Source organism: Paroedura picta, chromosome 1 (genome assembly GCF_049243985.1).
Source record: "Paroedura picta isolate Pp20150507F chromosome 1, Ppicta_v3.0, whole genome shotgun sequence".
In the NCBI taxonomy this organism is placed as follows: domain Eukaryota; kingdom Metazoa; phylum Chordata; class Lepidosauria; order Squamata; family Gekkonidae; genus Paroedura; species Paroedura picta.
In genome coordinates this window covers 60,944,851-60,959,546 of record NC_135369.1, presented here as the reverse complement: position 1 = coordinate 60,959,546, position 14,696 = coordinate 60,944,851, and the positions used below count along the sequence as shown (strand labels likewise).

Below are 14,696 nucleotides of genomic sequence, written 5' to 3'. Positions count from 1 at the left end.
TCTCATTCCCCCTTCCTGCTCAACATAGTTGTTTTGGAATGCATAACAGCCATTACAGAAGTACAAAACCAATCCCAGGTCAGAGATTTATTTGTGGTTAATGCTGACATAAAAGTAGCTTTGATTCTTTAAACAACTCATTTTTACTTCTGGTCATTTTGTCATTAAAAGTCATGAACAGGGTGTTTTGTACAATTCAGAGTTCATAAAATTTTCATTGTCCTAGATCACCAGTGCGGCTGAAACAGAAGCAATCACAAGTCTGAAGCTGGTCAAAGGTCACGCTTACTCTGTTACTGGAGCAGAGGAGGTAAAAACGGAAAAGGTCTATGTCATTTTTGCACAGCCTGAACTGAACTGCAGCAAGAGTAAAATTCGGTGTGGTTTTTTGTCTGTAAAAATGCAGTCCTTTGAATGTCCTTTGAGGACTGATGTATGGGGCAAATGTTCTGTCCACCTCATAGATGAGCTTACCAGCTGAAAGAACGTATGGAGGGTGAAAAACATGACAGTCTGCACAGCCTTGTCCCACCCTCACTCCTGCCTTCCTCCCTCCATTTCCTGCCCAGCGAGGGAGGCAGATTCCACTAAGTCTCTCTTTAGTGTTTTTTAATTAAGTGCCTCCTTCCCTTCCTCCTTGGTTGTCAGATTCCCCCCCCCTTCTTCTCTCCCCCCCCCCTACTGGTCCATCCATCTGCTGCTTAGCCATTCCATTCCATTCCATTCCATTCCACATTCTCCCTGGACTCCTCCCCTCCCTCTCCCTCCTTGAGCACCTCATTAGTGGGGTGCAGCCTGCCCACGCTGCCTCCATGCTGCCTGTGCCTCCTGCATGCTGCCCACACTGCCTCCACCCCACTTGTGCCACCTGCACGCTGCCCACAGTGCCTCCATGCCACCCATGTGGCGTGGGTGGTGTGGAGGCAGTGCAGGGAGTGTGCAGGTAGTGCCGGTGGCACACAGGTGGCACAGTGTGCACGGTGTGGGCAGTGTGCAGGTCGCACGGGCAGCAGGCGGCTAGACCCTGCTTAAGAGGTGCTCAGGGAGGGAGAGAGAGGGAAGGAGTCCTGGGAATGGAATGGCTGAGCAGCAGGCGGGCGGACCAGTGAGGGGGGGGAGAGAGGAGAAGAAGGTACAGGGGTCTGACAACCGAGGGGGAAGGGATGGTGGCTGATTGTTAAGTGCTGGTGTTTAGTCTGTACATTCCACTATTCTTCACTTTTTATGAAACTTCATTTTATATAATTGATTATTGTGTAGTTCATGTTTTGGATAATATATTGAACCTTTGATTATCAAGGCTGAATTTGTACTCTCAGTGCTGTTTTGGTGGTGCTCTTAGCCTGAGGTTTCCCTGGAATTATAGCTTGGTTCATTCTACACAAGTTGGATAGTGCACTCTCAATGTTCTTTTGCAGCTGGATTCTCCCATGCAAAACAGGTAATTCTGCTTCTAAAGTGCATTGAAATGGCATTATCCAATGTATGTAGAACTAGCACGCATCTCCAGACTAAAGAGAAAAGCTCCCCTGGAGAAAATGGATGCTTTGGAGGGACAACTGTATGGCATTTCCCCCCAGCCTGGACCTGGCAAACCTGAACCCTTGTCCCTCATCAGGGGCCAGGAGGGACCTGGCAATCTAAGTGTACACAGAATTCTTATTTAAGGAAATAAAGGTAAAGGGAAATGGTATGTGAAATATTTAGGTACTGAGATTTTGTTTGTATACTTCCAACAGGTTAACTACCGTGGACGCCCAGAGAAACTACTCAGGATAAGGAATCCATGGGGTGAAGTGGAGTGGACTGGAGCCTGGAGTGATAAGTAAGTTAATATATGCCATGTATTTCTTCTATGTAACTTTCATAATATTACACACTTTTAAAATCACGAATTTTTCATTCTCATGTACTACTGTTTGAGGTAGATATTAATTCTCTGTTTATTTATTTCATTGATCTCCTGCCTTTTTCCCCAGTGGGAGGGGACTCAGAGTGGCTTACAGCTTTCTGCTGTTCTCTGTTTTAGTGTTACAGCAACCCTGCAAGGTAGGTTAGGCTGAGAGTGTGTGACTGTCGAAGGGCACCCACTGAACTACAGTGGGGACTTGCAGTTTCCCAGATCCTAGTCTAACCTCTATGCTGTCTCTTCCACTTTTTCTTTACGGTGCTCAGGGAGGCCTGTGGCAGCGTGTTGGATTTTGTCTTTGCAACAACCCTTTTAAGTAGACTAGGCTGAGAGATTATCAAAGTCCGCCCGGGAACTTCATAGCTAAGAAGGGCTTTCGACCCCAATGCAAGCATCATGTAATTACTGGCTACAGGCAATTTTCCAGTTGTGAGTTGTGCTAGTTTCTCTGGCATGGATAGCTCAGGCATCTCACTGTGCAGAGTATGTGCATGCCACCTTTGTGAACACCAGGAAAGTAAGCAAAAGACATAGGCTTTTCTCATAAATCCTCTCTGGCCATCATAATTGTATGAAACTGTCTGCATTATGTCTCTTCTGAAGTAAAATCTTGTTACATTTGGAAAGTTATTAAATCAAGTGACAGCTGGTCAGAAAAAAGAAATAGTAATAAATTAGCAGAATAATAACCTTGTCTGCATAAGTATGACTGAGTTCATAGCTGGGGGCAGGGACAGATGAAAAAGCCAATCTTCTTATTTAAGTGGATTCTTCTGATGCTTAGGAAGCAAGACAATATTTCCTGTTCAGAAAGAGATTTAACTAAAGCTAACGTAAAAGCTGGCAGATCTTTTAAAAAATTCTACTGACCTTCTTCAGCTTAGTAGTGAGATCCATGTGACCAGGCTGCTCTGAAGGAGGACATATCCTAAGAATATTGCTGAGCATCATTTCTCCCTAACTATTTTATGTCAGATATAAAGGATGACCACCAGAGTGCTCTGGACCTGTTGTGCCATTGCACGGTTGCATTGTTGTACTGTTATATTATTGTTATGCTGTTTATTATACTGTTATACTGTTATAACCACTGTTATTACTGTATGATTATTAATGAAGACTGTTTCATGTATTGTTTATATGTTTAATGTAAACCGCCCTGAGCCTCCGTGGAGGGCGGTATAGAAATATAATAAATAAATAAATAAATAAATAAACAAACAAATAAATAAACAAATAAATAAACAAACAAACAAATAAATAAATAAATAAATATGGGGCCTTGCTTATTTCCCTTTCAGAAGTGGAAAGAACAGATTCACTTTTATTCAAGAGACACCAGAGGGGAAGAATAAACACCTAGGTTCCACACTGTGAGAAGCAAGCAGTGGGGTGGTCCTTTATGATCTGGGATTAGAATGTTGTCCATTAATTATCAGGAATCGGAAGTGAGCAGAGACGAGATGGAGATGACACTAGATTATTTAGGATACAGAAAAACAGAATGTATTTTGAGATGTTCTAAGAGGAAAACTTCAAACTGAGTGAGCGGGCAACAACTGACAAGCTTCAATTTGTAAAGTAGCGCATGAAGAAAAATTCTGATTTTATAGACTGAGAAAGTTTGAACTGGTGGTAACAAAAAAGGAAATAAATCTTGGACTCATGGTGGACCACTGTTGATCAGTATACAGAGGAGAGTAGTGAACAAGGTAGCTGTATGCTAGGAATTATTAGAGTAATCAAAAACAAAAGAGTTTTATTGCACTACTGTAGTTCAGAGCCAGTATACCACTGAATGCCAGCGGCTGGGGGGCAGCAGCAGAGGGACTCTTTGTCCCAAGGGCTCCTGTTAAGGATCTTTTAGTGCTAGGGTTGCCTGGTCCTTCCTGGTAACTGGCAGGGGTTGGGAGGAATTTACCAAGAGAAAGAGAAAGGCCCAGGCCTCATAACCAACATTGCTTGGGAAGAAGAAGATTTCTTTTTATACCCTGCTTTTCACAATCCAAAGGAGTTTCAAAGCAGAATTGCCTTCCCTTCCTCTCCCCACAACCCTGTGAGGTAGGTGGGGTTGAGAGCGCTCTGAGAGAAACTGTTCTGTGAGAACAGCTCTATCAGGATTGTGACTAGCCCAAGGTCACCCAGCTGGCTGCATGTGGAGGAGTGGGAAATCAAACCTGGCTCTCCAGATTAGAGTCTGCCATTCTGAACCACTATACCACGCTGGCTCTCACACCAGCTACATCTGGCTGTGTTCTGGTATTTGGGCTAAAACTCTGATAAAACTGGCCTCTAACATATAGCTTTTACCTAAATACCAGAGTGTCATTTGGAATTACTGGTGTGAAGATGTGACTTCCTGTGTGATGCTGGGACCCTTGACTTTCTCCAGGTTAATCCTCCTGGCAGCTGATCAGCAGCTAGCAGGAGTAGGGCCTATTGGTGGGGGATGCTCACCTCTACCCAATTTAGTGCCCTCTGGCCACCAATGCTGAGTAAAGTGGACCATTTATTTGATCCACCTGGCTGTTCCTATCTTCTTAGAAGGCGTCTCATGAAAAATTGGTGATTTCTGCTTTTATGTAGTAGCTTTCTAGGCATCCAGGCTCACTGCCCAGACATTCCTCACCATTCAGTTATTCCTGTCACAAGGGAGGCTACGTGTGTGGTTTGCTGCCACATGGCAGCAATTGAAATTATGACCCCCTGAGATAAGGGTAGAAACTCTTTCAGCCTGGATTTCTATTTACTGCAGAATGGTGCTCTGAATGTTGAAGCCATAACACTGTTGGAGCCACAGACTTATACTGAGCCTTATCTGCAGTTTAAGTATCCATGCGTGGCCATCCTGTCAGTGAGTATAGTTGAACTTAGTGGGCTCCGTGTCAGAGAGAATGCCACACATGGCACTCTCCACAGGGCAGACGAGAAGTTACTGATCATACATCCCTTCATTTCACAGCAGCTGCACTGCTTTCCTGCACGCTTGGCTCTGTGATCAGATCATCATTCCCAACTGTGTACTTTACTGGTTTACACTTCACATAAATGTTGGAATGGGTAAAAGAGCTGATCTCTGCAGATAATACTTTCCATTGTGCCTTATTTAAAAAACATACATGTTGTTTTGTAAAAGAAAATGTGGCAGCTAGTGACTCTTTTTCTGTCCTTGCAGTGCTCCTGAATGGAATTATATTGACCCCAAGCAAAAAAATGCTCTGGATAAGCAAGCAGATGATGGTGAATTTTGGTGAGAGTCTTTTAATTTGGTGTGTTCTTTAATAGAATGAGGTCATATAAAGCTGCACATGTAGGTCTACTTCCTAGAAAACATGGGGAGGACATAGAGTGGTTAATGAGTAATTAGCTACCTTTACCTGCCACACTGCCTTCAGCGTTCCCTCTTTCCCTTCCTCTAGCAGTTTCTGCCTGGAAAACTCTGTGCAGTTCTGGCCACCAGGCTGAGCCCAGTTGCATGGTGGCCTCCCTCAAGGACTTACAAGGCACACCACACTTTCTCCCCTCTCTCCCCCTCCCCACAGTAATTCCATACAACCACCCTGTGAGGTAGACTAGGATAAGAATGTGTATATTGCCCCTCCAAAGCAGGTATTTTCTCCAGCCATGATCTCTATAGCCTGGAGACCAATCATAGAGTTAATGGGGCTAATTATTTAGTTTTAATTATTAATTTTATAATTTTAAAACCTAAATGAAAATGTAATTTCATTATGTATTTTAAGCCTTTCTGCAAGCCACCCTGAGCCTCCGGTGAAGGACAGAGTATAAATTCAAAAATAAATAAATAATAAAAATAGTTTAGGGGATTTCCACCCCTCCCTCCCCCACCCACCCATAAGGTTTGAAAACTTTACTTTCACAGCAGAGCAGGGATTTGAATCTGGGGCTCCCAGATCCTAATCTGAACCTTTAACCATTTCACCTTACTGGTTTTTTGGAGGGTGGCTGCTGTTGAACAGTAGGAAGCAACCAGGCTTGAGTGAGCCATGCAAAGCCTGGAACATCAGTGGAAAGGGTCCTGCCCTCCCTGCTTTTCACTGCTAGAAACCAAGGCTTGAAAGCTGTCTATACTATTTTGTCTTCCTAGCTCACAAAGCATTCATTTCTCAAAGCCGTTTCTTTCATTTTTGAGGGTTTTAACTACTCCAATTTTTTTTTTTGATTTCATATTTTTGTGCAAACCTGTTTCCCCCCCTCCACATTTGTAGAAAGATCTGTCTTGTCTGTCCATGGCCCCAATCTCAGGATTTAAGTACCCACAGATGAGATCATATCATGAATTATGTATATTAGAGAATAGGTATATTAGATATATACACATCTTAACAACCAGTTTGCTCCTGTATGAATTTGATTGTTAATTAAGCTCTTCTCAAGGTACCTCTGCCTTGTGAAGTTGTGGATGGCCACCAGGGCAAGGCCTTCTCTGCAGTGGCATCTTGAAAAGTGCCTTTTCTCACTCAGATTCATCCAAGACCTATGCTAAAACATTGTAAGTAATAGTGAAGCCTGTCCTGCTCACCTATGTTTTTTAATCAATACAAAACCTATGGGTTGACGTCTGAAGATCATGGTTTTATGTCTGATTTTATTACTTCTCCTTTTATATTGGAAATCCACTGTCTATTGACTTTGATCGTTAGTCACTGAGAGTGCTTTTAAAGTAAAAACATTGCATTAAAATCTTGTAATGCACATAACCAACATAATCTATTATTAAATATGTATGCCAAATCAATGTATGTTTCAGTGGATTACAGCTTGTAACTGAAATGTTACTGGAGAAATATCCATGAGAATTCTGAAAAATGACATTTAATTACACACTGCTTTTGAGTGCTGTACATAAGGAAGCAGTCAGAAAACGCTGAAGGCGTTTCTCTATAATGTCAGAACTGTGAGACAGGAGGAAGAGATGTGAACCTCAGAGAAGATCCCAGGAGTTTTATGTGCTGTCTGTTTTCCTGATGATTATGGCATTTGAAAGTTTCTTATATATTGTCATTTTCTGGCTACATTCCTACATGCTTTCTCAAAATGCAAGCAAGGGAAATGGCTGGCATTGGTAAAATGCAAACATAGTAAATTTTTAGCTGTGTTCTCATTTTATGTGGACAACTAATCAGATATGCATTTGGTTGCCTTTGGTTTGACTGGCCCCTGGACAAACTGAATGGAAGAGATCTCAGTAGTCCCCTGTAATGGTGGGGCCGAGGTTTGTGCCATGCTGATGAGTTTCCCCTGAAATAATGGCTCAAGCATAACAAAAATACCAATTTGGGATGTGTCCCTCCACTCAACACTGACAGGGTGTGGTCATCTCACCGAGTCCCCCTCAAGTCTTTGCATATGGGCTAGATGTCTTGACTTCGAGCTGAGATCAAATCACTTGATATCTGTGCAGAAATTGCCCATAGACGTCTGGTGTGATGGCCTGTCTGGAGTAGTAGCATCATCAGGCTCCACAGGGTCACTTGATGTTCTTCTTCTTTACAGTTGCTGGGGAAAGTACTTTCTTGGTCTGGGATCTACAACAATCCAAAGAAAAAAAATGTGGGAAACAATTATTAATTGCAGGGTAGGGGCAAACACACTAGAATTCAACCTAGTTTGAATAAGGATAGCATGAGTGGCTTTAAGAACATTAATCATTGAGAATTCTAGGTCTTAAATATTGATGGCAATTTCTAAAGCTTTGTGAAGCAGAATGCCAAGTTATTCCCTCTTGCTATTGCTGTTTGCTGCCTCTGAAGAAACTAAATCAATGTCAAGAGGGTATGGCTGTATTCCAGACTCGCTAAACAGTATTATATGCTTTTCTCATGGCAGGATGTCCTTCTCAGATTTTCAAAGGCAGTTTACAAGGCTTGAGATTTGCAACTTGACTCCTGACACTCTGGCAAGCAATGAGATTCATAAATGGAGCCAGACTTTGTTCAATGGACACTGGCGGAGAGGATCTACAGCAGGTGGCTGCCAAAATTATCCAGGTAACGTCTCCAGGAGTAGCTAAGCCAGCCTTTCTCAACTTTTTACCATAAAGAAAACCCTGAAATATTCCTCAGGCTTCAAGAAGCCCCAGAAGTTATATGACTGTGCAGAATATGGTTGGGAAGATAGCTGTGTGGGGCCCCTACCCTTCCCACCCCCTTCAGGCCCATGATTGGCCATTTTGGGAGGGATGGCCTGTCTGAAGTCAATATGACCATATATCTCATATCACCTGAAAATGTTTAAGAAAATATATTAGCAATAATTAACTCCCAATCATTCAGGAAACCCTTCCACGGTCATCAAGAAACCCAAATTTTTCACAAAACCATGGCTAAGAAAGCCTGAACTAAGCCATTAACAGTCCATTACTACTGACAAATACATAAATTGGTATTATGGGATATCTTAAAGATAGTTTCAGTTGTGTCCCTATACAAAACTATGTGGCAGTTAAATCAATGCATCGGGCTCTCTCCCTCCATAGTAGGAGCTACAGCTGTGATGACCGGGCCCCACAGTGTCAAATGTCGTCCTGCAGATGGAACATGGAGTTGCTCCTCTCTTGCTTCTTTCCAGAGGGGCAGCAAACATTTTTATTCTGAGGGGCATCCAACTGTAGACCGCAGCTGCTATGGAATGGCTTCTGTGTTTTGTTAACTATTATTGCAGACAGGTTTTTAAATTGATTAGGTTTTAATTCCTTTTAATGATTTGGTATGGTGGACTGGCTTGAGCTGAGGACACCAATATTTTAACTAACTCACAAAGCAGTACTTGTTTGGCTAATGAGATGTTCACTGTGGATCAGCTTTATGGCCACTTCCAACTCAGAAAAGAGATATATTCATTCACTGGGCCCTGTGCTAATTTTGTATGAGAAAAATCCTGCAACATTGTATTGGTGCAATGGGAACTTGGAAGCAGCCATAGCAGTGAGTAGTGCAGTGACAGGGTATGTGGATGTCAACTGACAGTTCCTGCTGTCTTAGTGTGGGTGCTGTTTCATATCCTTGTGCAGAAGCAGCCTCTGAAATATTGCAGCCTAATTATGTATGGAATGGTACTGGTAGAAAACTCACCTTGAGTTCTTGAAGTATACATTTATAACCCTGTATGCTTCTGACTACCAAAGGTTTCATACTGAATGTCTGAAGTGTTAAATACAGAAATCCATATTATTTGTTTTTAATGGGGCGTGGGGGTGGGAAACAGTCTTGCTCAATTTGCAGTATGGATGGCCTTGAAAACTGCCAAACCAAATGTATGCAATACAATACAATATATCAGTATAGCAAAGCACTGCTATTTTTATCTGTCCTGTGCTAAATTAAGTTCTAAATGTAGTTGTGTTTGTAGCTCCAGCATGAATAGGTAATTAAAATGAATAGTAACGTGGCATGTGTTAATTAAGCATTTTAAAAAAATGGTTCCAATTGGGGAAAACATCAATTCTGTAGAAAAGGAAAAACATGATTTTACTTGTAAGCCTTTCCTTGGGAAATTCAATACTGTGGTGATTCTCTTACAAATGTAAATATGTAATTGTGGAAGATTTTATAGTGCCCAATCCTTAACACGCCCGCGGTGCGGGCGCCGCAGACTAAATAATTTGCTAAGCCCTTGGTGGGAGGGCTTTGTCCATGATGAGGAAGGGGCCTGATTGGCCCCTTCCTCTGGACAGACCATCGCCCTGGTGGCCTGATGCGTCGGGAGGCACGAAGCACCTCCGACGTGTCAGGCCGCCCACAAAGGGAGCCCCCGGCAGCCGCGCTCTGCGCGACTGCTGGGGGCTCCCTGCTCTAGTGCCCGCTGTATTTAGATTACAGCGGGCTTGCTTACTAGTTCTGCTATAAAAACGAAAGCCTGTGCCCTCACTTATTTGACTCTAATAATTCTCCTGACACGTCGGAGGCGCTGCAGTGGATGAGCCATGGGGTTTTATTAATGGGGGAGATTTGATATTTAGCAATGGGGAGGGAGCTGCTTTAGCACAATGGCATCTCCTTGGTCCCAGGCAAAGTCCTTGGCATTGCCACTAAAAGGAATACAGGTAGCTGGTGCTTGGAAATTCTTTCTCTGCCCAAGAGAGATGCTACCACAGCTCAATCAGTGATACTGACCTTGGTGGGCCAAGGGTCTGATTAGTAGAGGCTCCACTAGAGAAACGTAGACATGCTGATGACTACAGGGAAGTCTTCCCATTGGGGCAAGCAGCAGCTCCCCAGGGCAGTTCTGGGTTGGGAAAACAGCATGCGAGAGAGGCTTAACTCACTTTTCTCTGAGTAGCAGGGTTCAGGTTCAAATTGGGCCTCAGTACACTTGGTAACTCCCAGGGCACAACTAGTCAGAAGTCCCTGTGAGAGACTCAAGGACCCCGTATCATGTGAATTGGCCATGAATACAAGGAACAGTGGTGGTGAGAACAGCACCAGCCTTAATGGTGAGAACCTGCATGCCATGATGTAAAATTATGGGGCTCTGAACAAGCCTCTGTGGATGACTCTGAATATAACTGCAACTTAATAATTTAAAGGTAGTGCATTTTTTTCTTTAAAATACGATTAATTTCCCAGCTGAGATTACAGCCTTGGATCTTTGAGGATTTGGCCTAGGAGCAATCTCCTGGGGATAAATGAGTGGTTTTGTCAGCTGACCATTATTTCCCCAGGGAATGCATCTTAGTAGTTCGATTTGTTATTACTGCAATAAATATATAGCACAGTTTGGGGGGGGGGGGAGGAAGCATAGCATATAACGGGAAGGTTGAGCAGAAAGCCAAATTGGAGCTTCTCCTCATAACTACTCCCTGCAGCAAAAACAGCAATGAACTTTACTATGTTAGCAGCGGAGAAGCTCTCTTTTCATTCCCCTCTGACCTTTTAATATATTTATACTTCTGCCTTTCTAGCAACATACTGGACCAACCCTCAGTTTAAAATCAAGCTGGATGAGGCAGACAGTGACCATGAAGGAAGTGGGAGTGAGCCATGTAGCTCAGTGCTTGTGGGCTTGATGCAGAAGAATCGCAGGAGGCAGATGAGGATGGGGGAAGGACTACTCAGTATTGGATTCTCCCTTTACGAGGTACAGCTCTCATTGCTGCATAATGACTTTCTCCTGAGTTCTGACCAACCAGTATGACTTGGTTAACTCCTGTTACATTTATTTAGGGTAAGTGAACTTGGATCTCCTGAATTCATCCTGAAAGATCAGTGTTGAAAAAGACTTTCCCCAAGTCTAGCTTTCTGTGCCCTCACCTGTAGATAGATAGGCAGCAACCGGAGGAAGGGTTTTTTCTGTGGTGGCCCCTCACTTTTGGAATGCCTTCCTCTTTGAGTCCTGCCTGGTACCTTTGAATTGAAAGGGTATCATCTTTTTAAAATTTCTAGCACATTTTATGAATATGATTTCAGACTACTGACTGTTGTTTTGTGCTCTTTTTATGCCTCCAATGTGTTTCATTAATGATAATTCTTATGCTCTAGTTTTTTATGGTTTTACTGTATACTTTGTGAGCTACCTGGAGCAGATTGATGCAGAGGCAGCATATACATTTTATTTATTTATTATTATTTATTTATTTAGATTTATATACCGCCCTCCCCGAAGGCTCATTTATTTTCTTAATAAATAAGAGGGAGGCTGGCACGGGTATCAAAGTAAAACTGAAAATGACATCTCTATAATGGTCTGTTAATTTTGCAGTCCTCTTAACCTGCATTGTAGGGGTTGTCTTACTCCCAGCTGGAAATAATCTCAAATCACATCAGAGATGGAAAACTGATCACACTCAGTGTTGAGTTATATTAAGATAAATTCTCAAAAAAGGGATTGCTTTGCAGTGAAGCTATGATCTATGTAACATATATGCATTTACAATATAACAACAGATATTGCAAATGGTCATTTCTCCTCCTCTTTCCATTGAAAGGCAAGCTGGCTGCTTTATCTTCCTCGTGGTAAACACTGGAACAAGTTATCACTTTCATATCCAGCTGTCATTGAGTGCAAAAGGAAAAAATACCCAGCTGTGAGCTCTAGGAAAGCGGAGTGCTGTGGCCTGAGAGCATCCTGGCCTTGGTCTTGTAGAGACGTTGATGCCAAATAGCATGTTCAGGACTATCCGGAATTGGCCTAGGGATGCCAGTGCCCATGTGGGACCTGGGGATCTCCTGGAATCTCATCTCCAGGTGACAAATTTGTTCCCTGGATAAAATGGAGAACCCATCACCTCCCGAGGAAGCCTGTTCCACTGAGGAACAAATTTGTTCCCTGGATAAAATGACTGCTTTGGAGGGTGGACTCCATAGTATTATGCTCCACTGAGATCCTTCCCTGCTATAGAGGTAATACACATAGTGATGTTAATATTAGTAGACCCCTACAAATTTGAATTTATGCAACCAGTCTGGGATTGAATTATATACCCAAGAAACTATAAGAAATTCAGTTATTTCCAACAATATTATTTCCAACAAACATTATTAGAGAAGATTGAGGTTACAATATTGAGAATTCACTGATGAAGGAAGTGAAAACGGAATATACCTGGGAATCTGTTTTGAAATTGCTTTGAACATTTTGATATTTTGAACATGAATTCACTTCATCATTGCCAGCTTGAGACTTTTTTTCTTCTAATGGATGGGAAATACTTCAAGAAAGTAGTCGTGCCACAATCAGAGCAGAAATACAGCACAGAAACATTAATGGTGGCGGTGAGGGAAAATGTATTGGGAATGGTAATAACTAGGAACAAAGAGCCCAGTTTTATCTATGAAGTTCTATTTATTGCCATTTGGTTCAGGTATTTATGAATAACACATAACCTGCCTCTTTTGTCAAGTCTTCTTTTATGTTTTTTGCAGGTCCCAAAAGAGGTATATAAACTGTTCTGGAAATAAATGTCCTTCAGAATGGTGACACCCTGCCCATCAGGACTAAATATGTAAACAATCCACTGCTTATTGAAGGCTGAAATCTCAGACCAGTTGCCCTGGTGATGTATGGGGATATGTAACAGTTTCCTGAAGAACTGTGGTATCAAAGGTTGTGTACAAAGGATTCCTTTTTGGAGCTGCAGCTGTCATTCTTTAATTGCAGGGAACACAGGAGTATGTGGCACGGAATCCACTGCTGAAACGATTATTTTAAGCTTCTTTAAATGTGATGTTCACTCACCGTTGCTATTTGTTGACATGGCCATATCTGTAAATGGGACTTTCCATAACATTACTGGAGTCATGCACACAGGTCACTAGTAGTGAAAAGTTTATTTATTTTAGTTTGAATTTAAAAGATGACTAATCCAGAGGCATGACAGCAGGTTATAAAATAGGAATTGAGTAGAAAGAATGGATAGATACATTTTTCACCCTGTCTCATAGTGTTTGAGTTTCTTTTGCAGAGGATTTGTTCCACTCTGGAGCAAGGCCTTTTTGGAGCACCCACAAAATATGGTCTGCAAATTGTCCTCCTTATGTCTCCTTACCCTGGTTTGGCCTGATCATTCCTGAACAAGCTTGGTTCCATTTTTTCCTAAGACATTGGAATCCATGAGGTCTTGCCTAGCATGTGAATGGGAAGGTCCATAGTTTTGAACCTCCCTGCTCACATATGACAATTTTCTCCCCATATCCTCTTGCACCTCTCACTCTCACCTGACTAGCATTTAATCTGCTTCTAAAAAGAGTGATAGGCTTATCACTATAGCTCCATAAAATTACAGCAAGGGCAGCCAAACTGTGGGCCTTTCCACACCCATTTAATGTAGTGAAATCCTTACCTTAGGTAGGCAATATATTCTGTCTGTTCCGCATGATGTCACCCACATCCAGCATCCAGGCAGCACATGGCTGGCTACATCCTCCATTTTAAAGTGCAAGTTGGGGAATCGCATAAAGTGTATTCCCCAACCTTAAAAGTGCCAGCTTATCAAAAGCCTTATCAAAAGCCTTACTGAAATCAAGATAAACTATATTCATAGCATCCCTCTGATCTACCAAGGTACTAACTTTCTCAAAAAAGAGATAAAGTTAGTCTGACATGACTAGTTCTTGAGAAAGCTATGCTGACTCTTAGTAATCACAGCCATCTGCTCTAGCTGCTCAAGGACCAAATGTTTGATTATTTGTTCTAAAATTTTGCCAGCTATAGATATCAAGCTGACTGGTCAGTAGTTACCTAGATTCTCCCTTTTCCCTTTCATGAAACTGGGGACATTTGCCCACCTTCAAAAGAAAAAGAAGAAAGTACCTCTTAACCAAGACACAATACAATTTTGATATTCACTGTAACAAGATAAGGTGATGGTCAACAGTTAGATGGCCTTAAAAGGAAATTAGACAAATACATGGAGGGTACAGGTCTATCAATGTCATGTTTTCTAAGTAGCAAACCCATGTTCAGTATACCATTTATGCCCTTCACCTATAGCCTGACTTTCTCAGTAAGACTGAAGGCAGACTGCATAATTAAAACAAATATACTAGTGTAATAAAATATTACAATACATAAAATTAATACAAATAATACAAAACCGGGGAATCCAGAAATGATGGTAATACATTTAAACAACAATGGAATAAAAGATTATAGAAGTGACAAACACGATATAAAAGCAGTATAATACACAGAATAATTAAAGTAATAACGCTGGATTACAAAATCAGAAGACAATGTAAAAATAACCTGCTCAAGATGCTGACAAAAATGGTAGCTTTTATTCTCTGATTTTGAGGATTCCAGAGGTATTTGGCTTGCTACTGTTTGA

General features: G+C 41.9%; 1 protein-coding gene across 1 annotated transcript in view; it reads left to right on the top strand.

The window, feature by feature from the left end:
• The window catches only part of LOC143838665 (calpain-8-like), a 74,722-nt gene that overhangs the window by 25,249 nt on the left and 34,777 nt on the right, over positions 1-14,696 (top strand). Inside the window, exons 6-11 of the mRNA XM_077340386.1 lie at positions 227-310; positions 1,740-1,825; positions 5,085-5,159; positions 7,760-7,920; positions 10,833-11,008; positions 12,793-12,804. Of these exons, the coding sequence (XP_077196501.1) occupies positions 227-310; positions 1,740-1,825; positions 5,085-5,159; positions 7,760-7,920; positions 10,833-11,008; positions 12,793-12,804 (594 nt within the window). The remainder of the gene's footprint in view (positions 1-226; positions 311-1,739; positions 1,826-5,084; positions 5,160-7,759; positions 7,921-10,832; positions 11,009-12,792; positions 12,805-14,696) is intronic.